At 41.1% G+C, this 23,205-nt stretch overlaps 2 protein-coding genes across 16 annotated transcripts; one reads left to right on the top strand and one right to left on the bottom strand.

Annotated features, from left to right (window-relative positions):
* Positions 1–2: 2 nt before the first annotated feature.
* Positions 3–3,566, bottom strand: LOC311256605 (uncharacterized protein). The gene is made up of 8 exons (XM_084351786.1): positions 3,312–3,566; positions 2,959–3,227; positions 2,503–2,745; positions 2,204–2,341; positions 1,331–1,388; positions 1,110–1,234; positions 776–887; positions 3–558 (listed from the first exon to the last, which is right to left on the bottom strand). Exons 1-8 carry the CDS (start codon positions 3,535–3,537, stop codon positions 218–220), a joined length of 1,512 nt encoding a protein of 503 aa, XP_084207912.1. The 5' UTR covers positions 3,538–3,566; the 3' UTR covers positions 3–217.
* A 4,997-nt stretch (positions 3,567–8,563) lies between these two features.
* Positions 8,564–22,882, top strand: sh3bgr (SH3 domain binding glutamate-rich protein). 15 transcript variants are annotated; one of them, XM_084351794.1, is made up of 13 exons: positions 8,564–8,735; positions 10,536–10,721; positions 10,881–10,961; positions 12,735–12,824; positions 14,216–14,449; positions 15,033–15,059; positions 15,154–15,177; positions 16,802–16,825; positions 17,199–17,225; positions 18,786–18,812; positions 20,558–20,587; positions 21,140–21,201; positions 22,136–22,882. In XM_084351794.1, the coding sequence occupies exons 1-12, from the start codon at positions 8,691–8,693 to the stop codon at positions 21,155–21,157; spliced, it is 813 nt and encodes a 270-aa protein (XP_084207920.1). In that variant the 5' UTR covers positions 8,564–8,690; the 3' UTR covers positions 21,158–21,201; positions 22,136–22,882. The 15 variants fall into 15 exon arrangements, with proteins under 15 accessions (XP_084207920.1, XP_084207921.1, XP_084207922.1 ...); XM_084351795.1 differs by lacking the exon at positions 16,802–16,825; XM_084351796.1 differs by lacking the exon at positions 17,199–17,225.
* The last annotated feature ends 323 nt before the right edge of the window (positions 22,883–23,205 follow it).

The following is a 23,205-nucleotide window of genomic DNA, read 5'->3' as shown; positions in this document are numbered from 1 at the left end:
TCTTGGGTTATAAAGATAATTTATTCATAGGAACACTTTAGTAACAGGACAGTTGAAATCCCCTTATTGACTTTTCTGCTGAGGCAGCTGTCCAGTCACCACATCAGTGACTTTACCTGAACTAAAGGGCGAGTCACCTGTCTGCTCTTTCTGCCTCTACTCCTACTGAGAGCTGCCTTCTCCACCTCTCCTGGATGTCCCAGCTGGAAGATGAAGTTCATGACTCCCACTGCTGATAGTCTCCACCCTCATCGGGCTTGATGCTTTCACAGTGATTCAAGTCCACACAGCTGTTGGCAGGTCTTCCATTGTGCAGGTTCTCAATAGATTGTTTGAAGGTGTAGTTGTGTCTGACTTTGGGGAGCCTGTATCCTTTTCTCTCGGGTTCAGTTGCATTCAGATAATTTTCGGAAATGTAGGGCACCTCGCTTTCCTGTTCCTCCGTTTCCTGCTCTTCCTCTAACTCCTGTGGGACCTCTGGTGCCTCCTCCTTGGTGCAGTTTCCCTCAGTTTGATCTTTTAGGCTTTCTTCTGAACAGCTGTTCTGCTCACTGGTGTCTGAAAACAAATATTTACACTTTTTAAAAAAAAACACAGAATGACCCGAGAGCAAAATACCCGATTAGTTCCATTAGAAAGCCTTCGTTCTCTTGTGTTTGTAAGTCCTGGAATTAATTCTACCACCAATGTTTTTTCTCCCAACACTTTGTGTACCTACATTGTCAGTAGTATAAGTTTGTTACCCTACTGCATATGTGACTATTTGAGTGCTTACCTGCACATCTGTCAGTGTCATCTTGGTGATTCTCCTCTAAAGAGACCTTAGCCAAAGCCTCTGTCTCTGGAGTTTGTGTTTCCAAATACTCCTGCACTGGAAAGTAAAAACCCTGAAAGGATACGCAGTCTATTTTAGTATGAAAGCAAATGAAAATATTTGGATTATAAAATAAAATCAGAGGTGACAAAAACATATAGATCTGAAAAGTCTGCAGAGGTAGGAAACATCTTCTGATGTCCTATTGTCTCTACTAACAATGTAAATCAACATTCACATTGAGTTAGAAGGGGATGTAAAAATCCCGGACACAATATTTGAAACATATACCCACCTCCACAGAGCTCTCTTTCTCCTCCAGCCTCTCTTCAGTCTCAGTATTTTCCATCCCAAAAAGGCTTGCAGCCTCAGTGGGGAGAAGGATTAACCCATCTGTTTGAACCATCTTGCTTTCTCTGCCTGTAAACCATAAAAGAGTGTCAAACAAAAGCCACTAAGTGACAACAAATTAGATACGGCCAGACTGAGCTACGGTGGCTTGTTATGTTTGAATACCTTTTTTGGCAAACCTGAGGGAGTAAATATTCTGTGTTTCCAGTTCTCTAATCTTCTTCTGTGTAGGGGAAACAAAAGATCTACTGTATACATTGTCTGACATCAGCTATCTCTCTTACATGAATAAATAATGAAATACAGGACAGTTAGGAATATCTTTAAAATGTAAGATATTTTTTAAAAGATACTTGCTTCGATAGCACTTTAATTTATAACTTTTAGTTTTCTCAGTGTCATTAGTGACCAACTAACAGGAAGTACACAATCAGACACAAGCAGTATCAATGGTTCACTAATGGGCAATCATCTGAGGAAAATATTGATCCAGACATCTTAACCAAATTCTCCAACAAATTGCGTAATCTGAATACGATTGGCAAATGTGTAATATCATTATTGCTGAATCCAAAACCCAGCGGAGCTACTCGTAGATTAGGGAAATATGAAGTGAAAGATACTTCTGCCATCGCTGTAGACAGAAACATGCACAACAAACAGTACGGTGCCTATGACTCCTTTAAAAAGTCTTAGATTCAATTTTGTGAGGTCTGCATTTTATCTCATTCATCCATTTGATTCCTTTTTATTTCTTTTCATGTCAAAATGCTTTTAGCAGATCTGCATGAAAGTCCACATTTCTGATGATACAAATCTTTAAAGGTGCAATAAATAAGAGTTTTAGCTTGAAGCACTCATAAATTAACTAAAACCATCAACAGATAATAACCATATTCCCACATAACACCTACCTGCTTATCTTTAGACTTACCTACAATGCTAGAATAAGAATAAGATGATTTGTCCAAATATAAGTACGACATTTGGAAAACAATTAACTTGAAAATGTTTTCATTTAAGCTCTTTGCAACTTACTTCAGTCTCCCTGTTAAGCTGATGTACTTGCCCTTGTAGAAAGAAGGACAGCTTTCTTGCCTCGCTAGTCTTTCTTTGTTCAGTCACTATTTGGCGATTGAATGAGGCTTGGCACAACTCAAGATTCCTCTCCAAGTCCTACAACATAGAAATAAAATTATATATATATACATATATATATATATATATGTATATATATATATATATATATATAAGTATATTGGGATGGTGTGGCACTGGATTCCCTCACACATATCTAAGTCTAAACCTTATCAGCCACCAGCCTCCTCCAAGCCTACCACTATCCTCTTGTCCTTCTCCTCCAGCTCTGCATTGGCCTTGTTCAGCCTGAGGATGAGTTCCTCCCTCTCCAGCAGCCTGCGGTCCTGGCTGAGCAGCTGGAGATGCTTGAGACTGTCTTTTGTGCTAAGCAACTTGCTTTCTGTGGCTTGGAGCTGCCTAGCCAGATTGTCACGGCAGGAACGGGTCTCACGGAGCAAACTCTGCAGGGCTCGGGCCTCATTGTAGTGCTTGGTGAGGATCTGGGCACAGGGGTGGGGAAATTATACAGACATTAAATGGAGAAACATCTGGAAAGAAATGAAAAAAAAAAATCAGATTTTCTGCCTAGAGAGAAGAGCCAACAAAAAGGTTTTGAAATTGAAATAATAAAATAGCAGTAGATGTAAGGATGGCTACCCACTGTTTGAAATCCGAGCAGTGAGCACAAGAGACACCAAAACCCACCAACCAACCTGAGAGACGCTGCCTTCTGAGTTTTGGAAGTACTGCAGTGCCACCGTGTGGTGATGCTGGATCCTCTTCAGCAGCTTGTTCTCAGTGCTGGCCTCGTTCAGCTGCTGCTGCAGGTCACAAACCTGGCTCTCACGCTCCCTGATGCAGCTCAAGTAGGCAGACTGGACCCTAGGCCTCGAAACCTGCAGGGACTTGATTGATGGCAGCTTCAGGACCTGGACACTCGCAGTGTTTGTCTTCTGCCTGTGTGGTCCTTGTGCCCCTTTACCTGAAGAAGAATTATCTCCAGTATGTTTACATATAAACAAACAGGAAGTCCTACCTCACATTTATGACATCATAGGTAAAACACCTTTTTGTGTCAGCTTTGGTTGCGTCTTGTCTGTTGGTTTGACCTCGGGGCTCTTGTCTATAAGCAAGTCAGCTTGGTCTTCAGAGTCAGGTGAGCGGTGTGAACTGTTGGAGCCACAGTGCAGACTGGCAGAGGACCACCTGGAGGTGCCAGTCCTGCTGCTGCCTTCACTGTCACCCTCCGTCTGGTGATCCGGCTGCATCAGGCTCAGCTGTCTGTCACACATCACACTTTTTTAAAGTCTCTTCCGCTCTGACAAAAGAACAATTTGAAGAAAAGATGTCAAAAATGATTTAGGAGAAACAATTTAACTTGTTTTTTTTCTGAGATCAGTAAACTGCTCAGGAGGTGTTTTGTTCAAAAGGGCCCAGTTTAGAGTTTGATGACTGAAACATTTCCATTTTGGTCCCCGTAATCTTTGGCTGAGTTGAACAAAATCAATTTTCACATTTTTCATATAGCCTGAATAATATAGCAGCACCATACCTTCTCAGAAGAGGGGAGCTGTCTCTCTCCTGTGGCACACTACTGACGGTACAGGTTGTAAATATTGATTATTTAACGCTAGATCACGTTTTACTTACTGTAGGTACGTCGCTAGGGGCTGTTATGGAAAGATGCGTTTACGGTTGTCAAGGTAACCCACGAAAAAACTGGTGAGGGTTCAGAATAAAACGGGAAACCTGGACTTTATTAGACCTTTATTCAGAAAGAAAAACACATTAATGATATCCACTATAAGTTTGTTCATTCTTATTGTAGCCTATTTTCAGCTTCCATTTTGTATTTTGAATTACAGTGTAGGCTATGTCGGTAGCTAGCTACAAATTAAAAATATAACCTAATGAAACATAATAAAATAACAAAAAATACACACTAGTCACAAGTGCATTGTTGGTGTTAAGGATTTTCATTCAGACTCCACTTCAGTTCCACCATGCTTTATTTTTCCATGACCGACCACTGTTGCATACAAGCGTCAACTCTTTACCGGAACAAGCTAAAACACATCACATCCGGCATAGGATAACAAACGTCCTTCAAAATAAAAGTACTGTTCATAACACAATGAGTAAAGGCGTTTTCCTTTTATATATCTTAACACCCCCACTCGTCTTTAACTCAATGACTTTCTTGTGAACATAACATTTCATGTACATTTATGTACCAAACATGTATTTTACAAACCTTTTCAGTTTCAGTTTAGTAGCTGGTTTTGTCATTACATCAGCAAGCATTTGATCAGTAGGACAATACTCCAGAAGTACCTTACCACTATTTACAACTTCCCTGATGAAGTGGTACTTGATGTCTATGTGCTTGCATCTTTGCCTGTTTACAGGGTTCTTGGCAAGTGCCATAGTACCTTGATTGTCTTCGTACACTTTTATTGCTAGCTACTATTATCAGATCATCAACCCATATAATGAGGATTACCTTTTCATCATGTTTTTCTTTTGTGTACACACAATGATCAGCAGGGTTCTGTGTGAAATCATTTCTGATCAAATATGAATGTAACATAGCATTCCAGTTTCTTCCGGACTGCTTGAGACCATATAGAGACTTGTGCAGTTTACACACTAGTTTTTCACCTGTGTCTGACCATGTCTCATAACCCTCTGGTTGATCAATGTAAAGTTCAAAGTCAATAGGTGCATGTAAATATGCTGTCTTAACGTCCATTTGATGCAGCACCAGATTCTCCTGCGCTGCCTTCTGCATGATCACCCTCACACTGGTCATATCAGCAGTAGGTGAGAATGTCTCTTCGTAATCAGTTCCTTGTTTTTGACTGTAGCCTTTTGCTACGTATCTTGCTTTGTACTTTTCTGATCCATCAGTGTCACTCTTGAGTGCGTACACCCACTTGCCCCCCACTGCACGTTTGCCTGGTGGAAGATGGGTGAGGCTGAATGTTTCATTCTCCTCCAGTGACTGCATCTCCTCATTCATAGCACTGATCCACTGCCTTGAGTTGGTTGAAGCAATGGCATCCTTGTAAGTCTGAGGAATGTCACACACTGCTCTGTAACAGAAGTCAATACATGTTTGCAATTTGTCTACCTTTTCCTCCGTTTCAAAGTCCTGTAGGTAAGTTGGCTTCTTTCTTTCCCTCTTTGGGTTCCGCCTTGTTCTCTCAGCGTCGTCTCCTTGCTGAGGCATTTCAGTCTGTTTTGGAGCAGTCTCAGAAACATCATTATCATGAGTTGATGCATTTTCTTCGTTTTCATCAACCATTTCTCCATCATCATGACTTTTTGGCTGTACACTGCCATCACAATACTCAGTGTTTGCTTCTGGTGTTTGTGTCTCTTTTTCATTTGCTGTTTTGGTTGTGAATTTCACTAACCTGTGTTTTTGGACTTTTTCTGTGTCTGAGTAGTACACCAGATAAGCTGGGCTGTTTTTATCGTATCCTATAAAAACACCTTGCTGGCACCTGGAATCTAACTTCCCTTTCTCTTGTTTGTAGGCAAAACAGGTAGAACCGAACTTCTGCAGTTTGGAAACATCCGGTTTCACACCTGTGAACATCTCATATGGAGTTTTTCTTGTGCGTCTGCTGTAGCACCTGTTTCTCACATAGGCAGCTGTCTGTACAGCATAGTTCCATAGTTTATCTGGTAATTCACTCTCTATCAGTAAACACCTGCCCATTTCATAGAGAGTTCGCCAACCTCTCTCTGCTGTTCCATTTTGGTGTGGCGAATATGGTGCAGATTTTTCATGCCTTATCCTATTCTTGGTCAACAGTTCTTGGAAATCTTTAGTTGTAAACTCAGTGCCGTTGTCTGAACGGACGCACTTGACTTCACCATAAGGTGCTATATCTGCCAAGAATCTTTCTGTGGCATGAACTGCATCACTTTTGGCTTTAAGAAAGTACACAAACATGGTACCTGAGTAGTCATCTGTAAAAGATTGTGCATATCTGTGTCCCTCTATGCTTGGGGTTCGCATTGGACCGGCTAGATCAGTGTGGACTAGCTGCAAGGGTTTTGTAGCTTTTCTGTCTGGCTCTCTATTTCTACTCTGTGTGAATTTTCCTTTTGTACACACTTCACATGTCTGTGTTGGTCTGACCACACTCCCTTTTATCACCATGCCTTTAACGACACCTTGTAACTTTTGCACATCTTCATAATTGCAATGGCCCATAATCTCATGCCAGGTTTGTATGTCGTGGGACACTTTACATTTATCAACATTCTGTTCAACCGTTGATAAATAATACAAATTACCACTTTCATGAATGTCAAACCTGCTGCCATCTTTTGTGATCATGTGACTGTTTTCTTTCTTGAAGGTGACTGTTGCTCCTCCATTTGCTGCTCTTGCCACTGAGAAGATGTCTTGCGGGTACGACGGCATGTAGAGTGCTTGCCGAAGCTGTGCTCTGTGTTGTCGTCCGGTGCTGTCCAGGAGATGAATCACAGCTGTCCCTCTGCGTTGAGCGATTCCATTGCACTTGGTCCCATCTGCCTGCTCGACTGCGTGGGTCTCTGGCTGAAACGTCTCATCGAAGCTCACAAACTTGCTCACGTCGTTCACGATGTGGGAGGTTGCTCCTCCATCCACCATGATGCCTTTCTTCTTTATGTTGTCTGCTGGGCTCTCAGTCTTTGTATGTTTCGCCATGAAGAGATGGTCGTCATCATCTTCTTGCTCTTTCTCTGCAACTTTTCTGGCGCCATCTTGTTCCCCCTTTTTCTTGCACAGGGATTCTTTATGTGTGTTGCTTCTACAGTAACTGCACCACACTTTACGTGTACATTGTCTTGCTTTGTGCCCTTTTATTCCACACCTGTAGCAAGTCACACTTACATCTTCATGTCTTTTGTTATCAAAGTGTTTATTCATATTTTGCTTGTTGTGCTTTATGTGTGTTTTCATCACATTGTCCGTTGATTCAGCTGTTTTCATCTTTTCAGCTTCTTCATAGATTCTCAGCCTCCTTTTAAAGTCTGTGAATGTAACCTGGTCTTCATTTTGTGTTACATGGACAGCTAGGGGCTTGAACATGTCCGGTAGCCCGCCAAGAACCATGGCTACGATTAGCCCATCACTCATGGTTTCGCCTGCATTTCTCAAAGCAGTGATAATATTTTCCGCTCTTATAATATAGTCTGTTACACTTTCGTTGTCTGCCATCCGTAGCTTGGTCAACGATGTGTATAAACTTATTATTCTTGGCTTGCTTTTACCAGAATAATGTTCTTTCAAAATCTTCAGTGCCTCCCTGCCATTATCGGCAGCATCATGCCTGATTAACGATAGGCTTTTATCATCTATCAGTCTTATCAGTTCAACATAGCAGTCAGCATTTTTCCGTCTGTCTTGAGCTAACTGCTCTTCATTAGCATTCGTGGGCTCGTGCAAAATAGTCTCTTTTAGGTTTAAACTGTGTAGGTGACCAAGGAGTCTCGTCTCCCAAAGGTCATACTTATCTTCTGTTCCGTCAAAGAAGAGTTGCGGCGATAGCATCCCTGCCGCTCCTCTGCTCGCCATCTCTGCACGTGTTGCTGCAGTATTTTCTTCTGCTAGCCTGTTAGCCCTTAGCTTTTAGCTCCGGTGGTCGCGTAATGCGTCGCGACACTCCTCATAACTTTGTCCGGCACTTATCTTCAAGTTGGCTCTCATTCTTTGCCATTTCGACGTCGGTAGTCGCTAGCGGTGTCCGAAGCTGTCTGGGCCCATAACCTGTTAAGGATTTTCATTCAGACTCCACTTCAGTTCCACCATGCTTTATTTTTCCATGACCGACCACTGTTGCATACAAGCGTCAACTCTTTACCGGAACAAGCTAAAACACATCACATCCGGCATAGGATAACAAACGTCCTTCAAAATAAAAGTACTGTTCATAACACAATGAGTAAAGGCGTTTTCCTTTTATATATCTTAACAGTTGGCTGTTGTGCTTTCTTCACAGGGACTAGGCTATATAGAGAGAAAGTGGGCCAGTTTCCCATGTTGTTGGGGGGACCCCAAACAGGCCCGAGGTCCCGGGTTTGGAAACTAAAGCCTTACTTACAGTCTACAGTGCTGGTCAATGCTATTTCTGTCCATATATGCACTCAGCAGGGCGCTGGAGACTAACTTCACTGTCCCCTGCGCCGACGGACAGCTGAAGTTGCCAATCAGCCCGTGTGGTGCTGCGCCCCTAGGGGCCAACCCGCCAATCCTGCGCTAATGGAGGCTGCAGACAGAAATAGCCTCAGCAGTGTGTGTGTGTGTGTGTGTGTGTGTGTGTGTGTGTGTGTGTGTGATCTCAGTGCTATGTCTCCGTCCTCGGTGCGCTCTAATAATAGAGGAGGCTGCCTGCTCCTTTAAGAGCCCACTTGTTGAATACTCCACAAAATATATTGTAACAAAATGGTTATCAAAGTATTTCTCGCCACCTCATCGGGATCCACTGCGGTAAGCATTCAGCCCGTGCGACTAGTTTCTCATTAGAGTGAACTTTTTCCTGTTTGTGCTCCTAAAAACCGAGCGGGACTCTCTCACACGCTCTCAACAGCGCTAACCTCGTAATTAATGTCACCCGCCTTTCATTTTTGTGTGCGTAAAGTCTGTTGATGTGCTTGTGACTTGATTCGTGCATAGATTTAAGCTTGAGCTGTGCTTCAGGACTGTTTAATTAGCCCAAGTCGATGTGATTCACATGCAGAGCTTTCTAGAACAGGGGGCTCCCAAAGCTTTTCATTGTCACAGACCCCGATATAAAGACGCTTTTAGACCACACAGCCGGTGTTGGGAGAGACTTTTCAATCATTTTCATACTATTTGAGATGAGATAGGATGTCTATAAGTGTCTCTGCACATGGGGGTGATAACCAGGGCAGGGAGGGGGTGGATTCATCCTCTAAGTCTACTTTTGGCAAAGCCACATAAGCAGTTTGAACTAGTCCATGGGGTGGCATGGTGGCCAAGTTGGTCAGCAGTGTTGTCTCACAGCAAGGAAGGTCTGACCTGAGGGGACTTGTGTGCATGTTTGCTTGTCCAAAGTTTGTCTGTCTTCAGACCAGTGTATCCTGGGATCAGTGCAAGGTCCCCAATCTGTTTTTAGAAATGACTGATCTACTTATAATCTTACAAAATTCTGATCTCATCACTGTTTAGACACTTCATGTCGCTTTTTCTGCTTTGTTTTAGGGTGTTTGTATGGTGGCAATTAAGAGTTAGTATAATAATCGATTAACCTGATGATTTGTGTTTTCAATTAATAGATGAAGTGTTCTGACTATAATTTGTCAGAAAATGGTGAGAAATAGACCATCTCAGTTTCCAAGAGCCCAAAATGACATCTTCATATAACATTTTCTGTCCAACTAAAAGTTCAAAACACATTGATATCCAATCTGCAATGATTTAACTCAGAGGAAAGCTGCATTTTCTTTGAGAAGCTAAAACAAAGCTAAAACAAACAAATGTTTGACATTCGTGCTTGAAATAACTTCAACAACTTATCGGTTACCAAAATAACTGGCAATTAAAAGTTTGAGCCATAGTTTACGAGGGTGTCACTTCGTGCTGAAAGTGGAGGGGACATGGAGGGAAAACATTTTTTAATTAAATTGCATAATGGCGCATCCATTTTTTTTTTTTTCATGTTTGTTAGTTGACAATTGAGCACATTTTTAAACTTAAAGGGGCACTATGTAGTTTTGGAGAAGAAATTCAAACTCAGATTTTTAATGAGGTAATAATACAAACTTGGAAATATTTATTGTTTTTCCAATAACTGAATAAACAAGCTGTTCTCAGAGGAAAATAAGGTCCCCAGAACACTGTTTGGAGCTAGAAAGGTGGCAGGGTCCGCCAAATATAAACAAAGTAAGACAGCTGTGTTGTCCTTTTGTTTGTTTTTTTGTGTTTGTTTTTTCAGTTTATTCAGTCATGGAAATAAAAATAGTTTGTTTATCAGGTTTGTTTAGGCATCTTTCTCTTCTGATCAAAATGTCTTCCTCAAAATTACATAGTGCACCTTTAAGCTTTTTAAAAGTGATGGGGACAAAATAGGTCATTTCAAAAGTGGTGTAAATGACACCTGTAATACTTGTGTACTGAGTGTCATGTACCACATTTGAAATTTAAACTGTGCACGCGTATTTTCTTTTACCTTTGAAGTTATATTACTATGAATTATCATATTTTATCACACCCGTCTCCCCCTGTCCTGCGCAATCTGTTGAATTGATTTATTTTTCTGCTTCCCAGATCAAGAAGAAGCAGCAAGATGTGGTCGGTTTCTTGGAGGCTCTCAAGGTGGACTACACTCCCCTGGACATCGCCTGCAATGAGGAGAACCGCATGTGGATGAGGGAGAACGTCCCCAGTGAGAAGAAGCCCACCAACGGCATCCCTCTGCCCCCTCAGATCTTCAACGAAGAAAGCTACTGTGGGGTAAGAAACATTTTCCAAAGGCCGAGAACCTCTACAATATAGTACACAATATTTCCTTTTACTTACTGAATATGCCATACTAAAATGTAAAGACCCACTCTACTGCGTGTATATGATAAGATGTAATGAATTGTTAAAGAGTGTTTCTTTTTTATGCAGGACTACGACACGTTCTTCGATGCCAAGGAGGACAACTTGGTGTATACCTTCCTGGGGCTGCCCCCTCCTCCTGGGTCAAAGGTTGGAGCTGTTTTCTGTTTTCTACTGTGGACAAACTCAAACTAAATAATCTCATTTATTTTACCCTTTTACCAGGCTGTGTATCTGCTGTATTGGGACAGCATCAACAGTGCTGCTTGTTCAACAAAAGAGCTAATATATTGTCTTTCAGGATATTTAGGATTGCTGTTTAATGTGAATATTATGTGCTTTTACAGTACATTGTTAGCAGAAGATGTTGTCAGCCAAAATATTATTTAATTTTTAATTTCTAGAACAATACAACTAATTCAACACCTACCTGTCTTAGACATTTTGGCAATAATCTTAGCAGAATCATGAAAGCCGTGCAATCAACTGAATTTATTGTGTCAAGTGATCATCAGGGTATGAAATTACAGCATCCCACTCCCTGCACAGGGATTGAAATGAACACCTGCATTACCTCTATATGTGATGACATTTTTATTAGTGTGTCATGCACTTAGCCCACATGGGCTTACAAGACAGCAAAGCTAATTTAAACCAAATCCAGAATGCTGAATGAGCATTTTTCGAGCAATGCGGGTCTAAAATACCAGAGGAATACCAGATTTCATAACTTATTTATGTTGTCAGACCTTAATGCCTAACGCAAAATTCACTCATAACTGAGAAGACATATGATTGTAATCTACAAGAGGAATTACACTAAAGATCTTCATCTTGCCCCTTTTTCCACACTTTTTAGACAAAGTTAGCTACTTTAAAGGTTTACTACGCAGACTTGGACCAAAACAAAGCAGTGAATCAGAGTAATAAACATTATTTTCTGATTGTTTCATGGCTTTTAAACTTGAATGCAGAAATAAACACACACACACATATCTGCAGGACCCTCATTCGACAATCAAACAAATGTAAATGCACAGAGTTAGCTGAATGGCTAGTTTTCATCAGCAGTCCTTCCACATGATGTTAATGGGCATCATAGAATAAATGAAAAATAATACAACATGTACAATAGTTTAAAACATATTATATTGTGATAAACAACATATATAATACAGTTAAATGACATGAGAGGACAAAATCCATTATCAGATGATACAGGTGGATAAAATTCCTGCTCTATGTGTGTGTAGCTCAGCCCTGCCCTCAGTCAAAGAGACACACAGAGCTGCAGCTCTTTATAGATCCTTGATAGGCCGAGAGAAGAGCAGAGTGATGGAGATGGCGATGTTTTCATAGTGTCCAATCCTCATGCTTATGTCGGCTGGGGTGTACACACCACTGCCCAAAGGTCGACGGCCATACACGTCCCAAACACAGCAAAATACTAAGAAAATAGAGGGCAGGTTGTGTGCAGGTGCAGACACCGCCACACACTTCTCATCATAATAAGTGATGATTGAGAGAGATTACTTTTATGTATATATTGTTTTCAAGGAAAATCCTGCATATTATGCCTTTTAACATACATCAAAACGAAACAATCATTCCAGTGTTTGGTTATCTTCACACCAGAAGATGTATGTAAAATACAGAAGAAAATGAGACTTACTTCACCTCCAAGTTAAACCGGCTGCTGAATCAAATTCTAGATATATTATATCTACAGACTTTAATGGCTTAAAATGCTATTAGATATGTTGAAATGAACAGAGTGGACTTTTATTTTATAAAAAACATTCTGATTTGCAGTTGTAACTTCAAAATGTAGAGGTCATATCGGCTGGTGCTCCTAACGGTTAATTTCAAGCCTTGATTGTGGTTAATACACTCATGTTAAACCTGATCATTTCATTGAAACAGGAAGCAGGACAGGCAGACAAGGAGCACATTGTGGAGAACGGGACCCATGCTGTGGAAACTAATGAGGATGGGAACCTTGATGACTCAATAGTAATGCCGTCGTTACTTTCATTTCCCCCCGTCATGCTTTATTTCTTTTCATTGTGCCTCACCTTTTCATTTTCATCCAGTGCAACTGAACAGTTTCCCTTCTGTCCTCACCTGTCCACTTGATCCAAACTCTTAATTTCATACCGTTTGCTCCGTTCCAGTCATGACATCGACTAATCTTTTTGTGTTTTGCATGAGTGAGACATTTAACACAATATACTGAGTTGTCATTGTACCACTGTGACATTGCATCGCTGTGTTCAGACTGCCACACAGTTGCGAGGCATCATGTTCCAACAGTCCTTTCTATAATTAGTACTTTATAAAGTAGAGTGTGTTTGTTGCGATTGTCAAATGTTATGTGTTGTTTCCCCGTATTATGGTTTTGTCAATGCATACGTATGTGTCTTTTGTTTCCAGTGACTTTCCAACAATTTTCCTCCCCAAAGAAAATCCCAGTTGGTCCTAAGTTGCAAAAGCAAACATCATTTCTGCATTCAGTCATCTTTAAAATGGAAACATTTATTTGACACTTCCAGTCCAGGATATGAGAAAACACTACTCATGAGGAAGATTGTGCTCCTTATATGCTTTACTCATTGCACTGATATTGACAAAGCTGGAAAGTATTAAAGAACTCATTTGATTTCCTACTGTGAAATGTAAAGTAGCTGAAGAAGACTTAATGGATTTTATCGTTTTCTTTGCAAGAAGTTAGCTAAAACACAGCTGCTTAGCTGAGCCTGTCTTGTTATCCCCCAGGGTATAAAACAGTGCTCCAAGGAGAAAATGCAAACTGGATTCATTTTAGCTTCATTTTGTTTCCAGCAGGAGTTCAGTTGCCCCTGTGTTTTTCCTGTTCATTTTTAAATACTTTTAATACATACTGTACATTACGGAAGCCCTAAAGGGCCATGCATTCATACATTTTATTTCCTCCGTTTTCCCGTGATAACGAGTTAATTTCATTTGTTTTCTCGAGATCTCGAGTTATTATCTCGAAATAACAACTGCCAGTTTCCAGAGATAACGGGATAATTTTCTTGAGATCTCGAGATAACGAAACTTTGTTTTCCCGAGATAACGATATATATCGATCTTCTCATCCAAGTCTCGGCTGTCTTCACGTCTTGCATCATTCCAAACTTCATTTTTATCCAAAGACCTGACCCTCCAGTCTCCACCTTTTAACTGCTACTACTTCTTCTCTCCTCCACTTTGCTCCCAGGATTGACTAACACCTACCTTCTAAATTTTCCATCCTCTCCAACTGATGAGCTGACTGTTTGAAGCCGTGCCTGAATTCCATTAATATTCAAATTACGTTTTCTTTTTTATCACGTCTTTTGTTTTCCTTGACCACCAGTTGTTGTTTTCACCTCACATATAAGGATGTTCCAGTGGAGGAGCGCAACGGGCATGCACACGAAGAGGAGGAGGCAGCTGGTGAGGAGGAGGAAGGTGAGGGTGGTGAAGTGGAGGAGGAGGAGGAGGAGGTAGCGGAGGGAGAGGCGGCAGATGATGAAGCCACGGAAGGAGAAACAGCAGGAGACGAGGCCCCCGCAGAGGAGGAGGAGGAGGAGGAGGAGGCGGTGGAAGAAACAGACGAGGTCACAGAAGACACAGTAATTGCCACTTAACTCGACTCCTCCGTCTCCCTGTAGTTTCACCTCTCTCTCCATCCCTTGAATGTTTTGAATTGAATGTTCTTTCCTCCATCTTCCCATCATTCCTGGAATGCTCTGTTTTTCCTCCCCTCAGCGTCTCCACTTTCCCTTTAATGTCGTCCTTTCCTTCCACAATAAGGGTTTGCCTCCTTTTCAAGTTCCCGTCGTCCTCGTACTGCATCTCCTCGTCAAGTCTCTCCCAGTTATTTATTAACCACAAATGTCTTTCCTGTTCACTGTTGCTCTTCCCTGTTCCTGTTCAGCACTATCGGTGTCTTAACTGTTGTTTTTCTGCAACTTTTATGGGGTTTTGTGTGTGTGTTTTTTTTTTTTTACCTCCATCTTTGTATTTTCCTGACGACTTGTCTTGATCTACCTTGCGTTCCATTGCATATCCATTCTCTATTAACTGTCCTTTTCGAGGTGTGTCCCACAAACGCCCCACTTTGTCTGGTCCGATAAGCCTGATCTGTGGATGCTGCTGTGTTTCAGTATGAATATGTACTACGTGTCTCTAATACTGTCATATCTGCTCTTTTAGGAGGGCCGTGCAATGGAAGAAGAGCAGGTAGGTTTCTTCAACATGTATGAACACACTGAACAACAGTTAACACTTAAAGGGACTGTGCGTTTCAGTGATTTCTCTCTCTTTTCTTTAACAGGAAGAAGAAGCTGATGAGGACAGGGTAAGAAGAGACACACTGGCTGTTGTTGGTGCTAAATCTGAAGGTTGTTATTAATAAAAGCAAACCGCAGCAACGACAGCAGTTAATACCAGCTGTGCATTGTACCAACTTTACAAGTAGTTAGACAAGCCTGCACTCAAGAGACCTAATACATGTTTCTTTTTTAGTAACTGCAGTTAATTTAAGATGCAGTATAAATTGTATATCATGGAGTGCATGTGAAGTGGATGTGCATGAACACTGTCCTTTCCTGTCAGTCATTTCTGTTTAAGAATCAGTGATCTGACCAATCGTCTGCAGAGCCCAGCTACGTCTGCTTAGCGGTGATTGGTCTAAAATAATAATTACTAACATGAGCTCAACTTTAAGTGTTTCTATTAACTGTCACATTAATTTATGGTTTGTTGGATTTATAATAATGTTAACGAAGGATCTTCTCAGGGTGATGTTGTTGTGCTTTCGAAAATAATTTATTTTGGTGAGGGTTTCTCTGTAAAGAAGACACAAGAAGTTCTGCATCCCTTTTAAAATGAGCAGTATTAGTATGACTTATTTAGGCAAACATGTATGCATGCAGTGTCTTTGTTTTGTCAATATCCATGTAAAATTTGTTAGAATATATATTCTCTTCCCTGATAGCCTAATGAAGTGAGTCAGCCACAGTACAAGTTGTAGATTCAATGCTAATAACCTCTAATGTCCAGTATGTTAGACAGAAGATGATCAGCCATATATTATACTGCTAATGCACTGAAAAATATAATAAATTTTCTGGTATCCCTGCCCACTTCATCCAATCAGGACTCCATACAGAGGCGGTCCTGTCTGCTCCTGAACCCGCAGAGAGCAGGATCCTCCTGTTGGCTTCTAAGTTAGCCAAAACAACTTTTAACAGCAGCTTTATAAAATGCACAAAAATGTTCAAGAGTGAAAAAATAACAGTTATGATGTCATGTCAAAGACTTCTATGTATTGAGTTGCAAAGATATATACTGAAGTTAGTATGGTAATCAGATAGATAGACACTTTTTTAGTAAAAAACACCAACACTCTGCCAGTACTCTGAGCTCCAAGTCTGGGCAGAGACAGCTACAGCAGTTAGCAGCCATTAGCAGTTTTCTTCTTACATAGTGCACCTTTAAGGGCAGTGGGTGTTTTTATCTTTGCATCCCTTTGACTGTTCGCAAGCATTTGAATGTTTGAAACCTCTTTTATTCCCCCAATCTTCCATTCAGCCTCTTGTTTTGGTGGAAATACATGTCGTGACCATTAAACGAGCCTCACACCACTGAGAAAAAATATGAAATCAAAGGACTGCTGATTTAACTCAACAGTTCGCTACTATGCATCATACAGGATCGTGTGTTTTTAGAATTGCGACATTGTACTTTTAACAGAGTTTGCGATACAGCAATTTTAATTTAGATAGGTCACACAGTAAATAGCTGCGTTTAGTAATATGTCTTCAGTTCATATTCCTGACTCAGTTCACATCACTTAGGTTGATCAGTTTCAGAGGTCCTGCTGCTCACACCAGTCTTGTTCCTCATGCACACACCGTATGCCGTATGTTTGACCCCTTCTTTGCCCTTCTTTTGTCCATCTCTTGGTTTGCTCCCTCCAGGAGGAAGAGGATTTGCAGTCAGAGGTAACTGTGCGTCGGTGATCGTCATCAGCAGTGTGGGTTTGATGGTGCAGAGATGAGGGAAGGCTGCTGTGGTTGGGCTGGGGATGGGCTCTGCTGTTCCCTCTCATCTGTGTACTTAATGTGCTCACTTCACCTTTCTCTCCCTCTCTATCCGCTCTCTCATCATCACTCTACTCCATTTGTTTTGTTTTTCCTCTCTGTCTGCTAACATCCTGTTCCTCATTTCTTCCCAGTTCTGTAGCTGCCTCCTGACAACCTTCAACTATCCCCGTAGTTTCCATTTTCAATGAGAAGTCTTTTCTATAGCGCATGTCTGTGGTGCTCTTTTGCTCCCCACACAGCCTGCTGACCTGCTATCTTTTATTCCCTCTAGGAGGAAGAAGAGCTACAACAGCTTGAGGTAGATCCATGTGATATATTTGTGATTTTCCTGCCTCTACCCTTCCTCAGTTTGCCTTTTTCCCCCCCAGATATCTCTTTCAGTCATTTTCTTGCTTCCTTCACCACCTCCTGGTGTATCAAGCATTCCTTTACTTTTCTCTTTGACTTTGTCCAGCCAAGGCTATTCCGTATTTTTTTCTAGTTTGCCATGCTGTTAGCTTGAAGGGACCGGTCATATTGCTGAATGAGAAGCGTCAGAGCAAAGTGCAAGTTTAAAGACAACACGGCTGGATATAAAAAAAGAGGCTTTGCTTGTCTCTATCCACTCACATATGCAGTGATGATTAAAGTATGACCTCCAGTGCGTGTCATAAGGATATTGCCAATAGAAGAGCTGTTTTTAGAGAAGTCATTTTACTTATGGAAGTCACATTCATTTGATAATGCATTCCATTCATTTTCACATCAGTGGCGAGGCGATAAGTACGAATTTTCCAAATATTTGGACAATAAACAAAAATAGTAATATTAACAATACCCAGCATTAAAGAGTTGAATGAAAATGACAAGAAATACAGCATATCTTCATGAAAACTATCCAAATGTATGTGTATAAGTTGCTTTGTAGCTTGTGTGTGCAATGAATTTACAATAACTTCTCAAAGGTTTACCCTCCACTGCATCCCTGTTTGCTTTCAAACAGGCACAAACACACACACACACACACACACACACACACACACACACACACACACACACACACGATGTAACGTCCACATGACCCACTAACTTTTACAGTTTCACTTTGATTTACTCACTAAAATCTCTCGAAACAGCGTCCTCACACTCTCCAGCTGTCACAATCCAAATGAGGGAAATTGATTTTCTTGCTCTGGGCACATACCTGAAGACCCTGGACTTTATTGTGCCACGATTTTGCATTTGCTCACACACAGCCTGTCACACTGCACATTATCAACATGATCAATTCAGTGACTTTTGACACAGCATCACTCAAGTCAGGGTTAACTTCCCATACAGAGTTCACACTTAACCAGATCTCCTATCAGGATTGCTTTAGAGTGAAACACTGTGAAGCCTTAAGTTAGTCGGAGTAAAACAAAATGTCCCTGCTCTGAGTGCTGTGTGAAAAGCGCTCTGCTTCTCCGAGACATTCCAGCCTCTGCCTGATCTTCTATCCTTTCGCTGCTTTGCTTCGCTTTGCCTACCTTCCTCTCTACCTTCCCATCTTTTTTGTCGTTGTCCCTCTGTTGCAGGAGCAAGACGAACACGGCAGCGAGGTAGCTTCTGTGGCCTGTGGTGCTTTGTGTTTTTCAGGCTTAATAGACTGTAGAGGTGTTCACTGTCCTTCCTCTTTCCTCTCTCTCTCTCTGTGTGCTGCATGGACTTCTTTTCAATAGAGATGCCCGACGGTGTGCAGCATGAAAAATACGACAGTATTTTGCTTAAACCTCAGGTGGATTTAGTGTGGTAACAAAACTGCGATTCCGCATACGGACAATGTATACTTTTTTGTGACATTCACATACTTAACACGACATGATTTCATCTTCCATAGGAAGAAGAAGAGGCTGAAGTACAAGAGGTATATTTGGATTTTAGCTCTCTGTCCATGTTGTGCATGGTGTGAGTCATATTGGGATTTTTATGCATGATCTGACTGCATATAAAAGAATTTACGCACAGGTTGATGCAAACGTTTCTACTGTCTCTCCCAGTTGGCAGTTGTGTGCTGCGCATAATGTGGGGGTATGACTGAGCTCTGATTTTTACTGATGAGCGTCACTAAAAAGACGGCACCACACGATATTTCCGCGTTGCAGTGAGCATAAACAGTATTCATTCAGGCATTTTCTCTGAGTCTGCCAGGTCATTCTGACCTTTCTGTTTTGATGCCTTTAGAACAGGTGGAAAGTTTTGATGTGTTCTTCAACTCTTGCCGTGTGCACATGAGCGCAACTTGGGCGTGTTTTCAGTTTGGTGATGTTATTGCACGGAGAGGGGACAAGCTGACTTGACAGGGGGACATGTCTTTGTCTTTCTTTTTTTTTTTTAAAGAAGTCATGGCTTTTGTTTGTTCTTACCAAGAGCACTCTGAAGCAAAGAGGATGTGACAAGTTCCAAAGAAGATAGATGAGATGGAGCACTTCTTGATATTGTGCAACACTAGGTGAAAAAACACATAGAAAATAGATGCGTTACGTCAGATTTGTATGGATGGCTAAAACAGCCCAAATCAAAAATAAGTATGTAAATAAATAAATAAATTAACATGCCATGAAATGGATTAAAAATAATATTTGAGAAAAATGTGGGTATTTGACATAAATAGATATTTCTGTTTTGATTTGCTTCTGTGGTTATTTACATTTGTATTAATTCACTTACTTATTTACTCCTTTTTTATTTTTTCTGTATTACATTGCTCTAGTACATTGCTCTCCTCTTTCTTTCTTTCTTTCTTTCTTTCTTTCTTTCTTTCTCGAGGAATGAAATTAAATGGGAAAGTAAATAAATACGATAATTAATACAAAGATAAATAAATACAGAAGCAAATTAAAAATCAGTTTATGTTACATTTTCTAAATGAATAAATGCCTATATTTATTTTAAATATTATCTCAGTATGATGTGCGACCTCTATTTTATTATTGTTTTTATTTTCTTTACATCTCATGGATGTCGGCAGTGGTCTCATCGATTGTATGTAGTTTATGTTTTTGCATTTCAAAGCCAATTAAAACATTTAAACAATAATATTTTTGGTAATATTTTGTTTTTGTTGCATTTGATGGCATATTAATACATTTACTTAATAATATTATTCTTCATTCTGACTGTGTCAGTCCTCCAGAGGTTTGTGTGCTAGTGTTTGGTGCTCACTATCTTAAGTTGTATGACAGGATGGAATCAAGTGATTGTGGCATCTAATTATAGATAATGATGTAAACTCCCTTTGTCCCTCGGTGAGTGTGTTGTTTACTCCAGGAGGGCAGTCATTAAACTGTCCTCAGCCACTGCAGCTTGAGCGATTACACTTAAACAGAACACATCTTGCACGGTGCACCGTCTTAAGCACCACTCTTGTCTGATTTAGGTCGTCTCAGGATACACAGAAATCTTTAGGTCATTAGTTTCCTTAGTCGCTCTCATCCCTGCTGTCAGTGCAACCATCCGCACTTCTCTCGTGTTGCTTCTTCTCCATTTTCATCCCGCCGTCACTGCAACCACTAACATGTGAAGTCCTCTCACCTCCCTGCCATATGGACCACAGCCTCACACAGCCCCCTTCTTTCTCTCTTTCTCTTTTTTTCCCCTAACGCGTCAAAGGAAGAGGAGGAAGACGTGGAAGAAACACAGGTAGTATTACTGCAAAGAGTGAAATCCACTATGTCTCATCTGACCTGCTGCCTGTGTTTGACATGCCTGCAGAAAATATGTGTCTTACACTCTATTTAAAAAGATGGACACACCATCAGAACAACTTGATCATTCAGAGCTTGTGATCACTGATTGTATTGGAGTGAAGAGGCTCGGTGGAGAGCAGTAAGAGAGAGGAAAGCTCTCTTTTTTTTTTTTTTTACGCCATCTGTCAGAGGAATCCTCATTGCTTTTATTTACGCAACAAACTAAGCAGATCCAACTGTAATCTTTTTTCCTAAATACACTCAGCTTTAAGCTCCCCCGCCCAATGGATCTGACCCGGGTGGCTGACATAAACAACATAGACTGCACCCATTTTCACTGAATCTTTCTACAAACACTTAACATCTGAAAGACAACATAATCACATTAACAATTCTACAGAAACACATAGATTTGAATACATTGTTGAGGATTTTCTACCTCTGTCGACTGTAAATGTTTTAATGTGAGTATTTGATGTTAAGACATGATTATTTCTTTCAACAGGAGGAAGAGGCTGAGTAGTTAAAGCCAGGCGACGTCAGCGATGTTGACTTACTGATATCCAGGTAAAACTCGTCTCCACCGCTTCTTTTTTTACTGCTTAAGTTTTACCACTGGAGGGCAGCAACACATTAAGTGAACTGGTAGCAAACCTTACCACAACATGAATAGGTCCCGCTGGTGCTGCTTTTATATTTTGCTTTTATGTAACAGGATTATTTAAAAAAGAAAAACCTGTATTAGGAGCAGAGTTTTACTTTTGTGGCTCTCTTTGACCCTGCTATCAAATCAAAAGATAATAACACGATTACTCAACCTCTCCCAGTGAATACTGCACCTGTGGGGCAGCATTATAGTAGTCACTGCAATGCAATGTTCTTGCCGTTAAGTATGAGAGGTATGGCTGTTTGTCTGGAGTTTTGTTTTTTATTTATATGCACTATAAGGTGTTCAGTCAGAGGAAAATAAAATAATGCGGCAGCCTATTTACAAGGGACTGCCACTGCTGTCTCCATCTGCAAACAGCTTCAGTAAGCACACACACTGCCTGGGGATCATCTGGAGCCATAACAAAAACATCCCACAATTCCTCTTTTTTTCTGCCCCTCGGAGGCTGTGGCAGTGATGATGATGGTGATGATGATAATGATAATCCTAATCTTCAAAACTCTTAGTCCTCCTCTGTACATCGGGCGTCTGTATCTATGACCCAGTGCATGCAGAGCCACAGAGCAGAGCAGGCTCTTTGAAGGAACGGCGGTGCTCGTCTCCCTCCTCTCTGAGCTGTCTCCCAACCCCTGCGAGCCCCTGTCACGCCTTGTTAGAGGAAGCTGCTAAGTGAGCTTCAGATGTGCCTCCGGAGGAGCGGGCACGCTGGGTGGCACAGGCGTAGCGGTGGTGGTGGCTGCCTCAGCCACCACGGACGACTGGAGAATGTGTGACCTCGTTTTTTTTTTGTTTTTTTTCCCTTTCTTTTCATCTGCTTGCATTGTGTTTCAGCCTGAAGGAGCCTCCTGTTCTGTCCCTTCCTGACCCCTGACGCTTGACCCCCTCAGCCACGTCAGACAGCCCCTTCCCAAGGCTGCACTGGACCCAACTGGAAACTGTCCTTCATGTGCTTGAAGGCACCATCCGAACTGAAAAGCCCCCCCCCCCCCACCCCTTTCCCTTTTGACTGCAATGTTGACTTAATTTTTATATTTTGCTAGTAGAGACATACTGTACTGAAAATTGCGCAGAGTAGCCTAGTGGTGTCGGTTTGTTTTTAATGAGTAGCTTTTGTAAAATGCAAAACAGTTATTTTGTTAAACTCAGACTTATTTGTCATGTTTTACTCCTAGAGATTCTCGTTTCCTAACACAAAGAGGCAGTGACCTTTTCGAAAAATATTACCTTGGCATACCTTCGCTTGTGGCTTCACATTCAAAGGTTCATAACTCACGCTTTAGTGAGCGTTCTGTCCTTTTATCGCAGTAGTTTCACTAATGTTGTGCCTCGATGACTCTTTCTGTTCTATCAACTGAATGTACAAATGCAACCTAAGACTTCTAACAGCCACATGAGGAAGAAAATACGCACACTCTGCAAGACTGCAAGCGACTCCGCCACCACTACAATTACTCCTGCCGATACTGCTGTCTAAACAATGCACTTTGTTGAATGAAGAGTGAAACATGTGACTAAGACTTGGATGCAATGGAAAATGCAATAAAGTAGACTGGTAATAAAAACAAACCCTTCAGTTTCTATTATGTTTTATTTTTAAATCTTTTGTTGCCGTATTTATAGATCAATGCACCATTGTGCAGTCTGGGCAAACAGGAAAATAAAGCAAAAGCCTCGTCCCAGGAGATCCTGGTAAGAGGCGGAGGGGGACATACTATAATCATTAGACATGGTATTTACTGTAAGTACTTTACAGAGCCATGTAAGTGTTGTTAACATGCTACATATATAATAAGCTGTCATGTACACAGGACCACTGATGTACAGTTACTGAGAATAAGAAACAAGCAATTTAGACCTACTCCTGGTTACATTTGAGAGTCAACTCACTGAGCAAAAAGTGA

Source organism: Pagrus pagrus (genome assembly GCF_965226575.1).
Source record: "Pagrus pagrus genome assembly, chromosome: 4".
NCBI lineage: Eukaryota > Metazoa > Chordata > Actinopteri > Spariformes > Sparidae > Pagrus > Pagrus pagrus.
The sequence above is the reverse complement of the archived record's forward strand: the minus strand, read 5'-3'. Positions and strand labels throughout refer to the sequence as shown.

Bases quoted from the DNA above. Each gene is read 5' to 3' on its own strand.
- LOC311256605 (XM_084351786.1), bottom strand. From the start codon at position 3,537: ATGTGTGACAGACAGCTGAGCCTGATGCAGCCGGATCACCAGACGGAG. The intron at 3,228-3,311 runs GTGTTTTACCTA...ATTCTTCTTCAG, and splicing joins ACCAAAGCTGACACAAAAAG to GTAAAGGGGCACAAGGACCA. The intron at 559-775 runs GTAAGCACTCAA...ATTTGTTTTCAG, and splicing joins TGACACTGACAGATGTGCAG to ACACCAGTGAGCAGAACAGC.
- sh3bgr (XM_084351787.1), top strand. From the start codon at position 8,691: ATGGTTATCAAAGTATTTCTCGCCACCTCATCGGGATCCACTGCG. The intron at 10,962-12,734 runs GTTGGAGCTGTT...TCATTGAAACAG, and splicing joins CCCCTCCTCCTGGGTCAAAG to GAAGCAGGACAGGCAGACAA. The intron at 15,178-17,198 runs GTAAGAAGAGAC...TATTCCCTCTAG, and splicing joins AAGAAGCTGATGAGGACAGG to GAGGAAGAAGAGCTACAACA.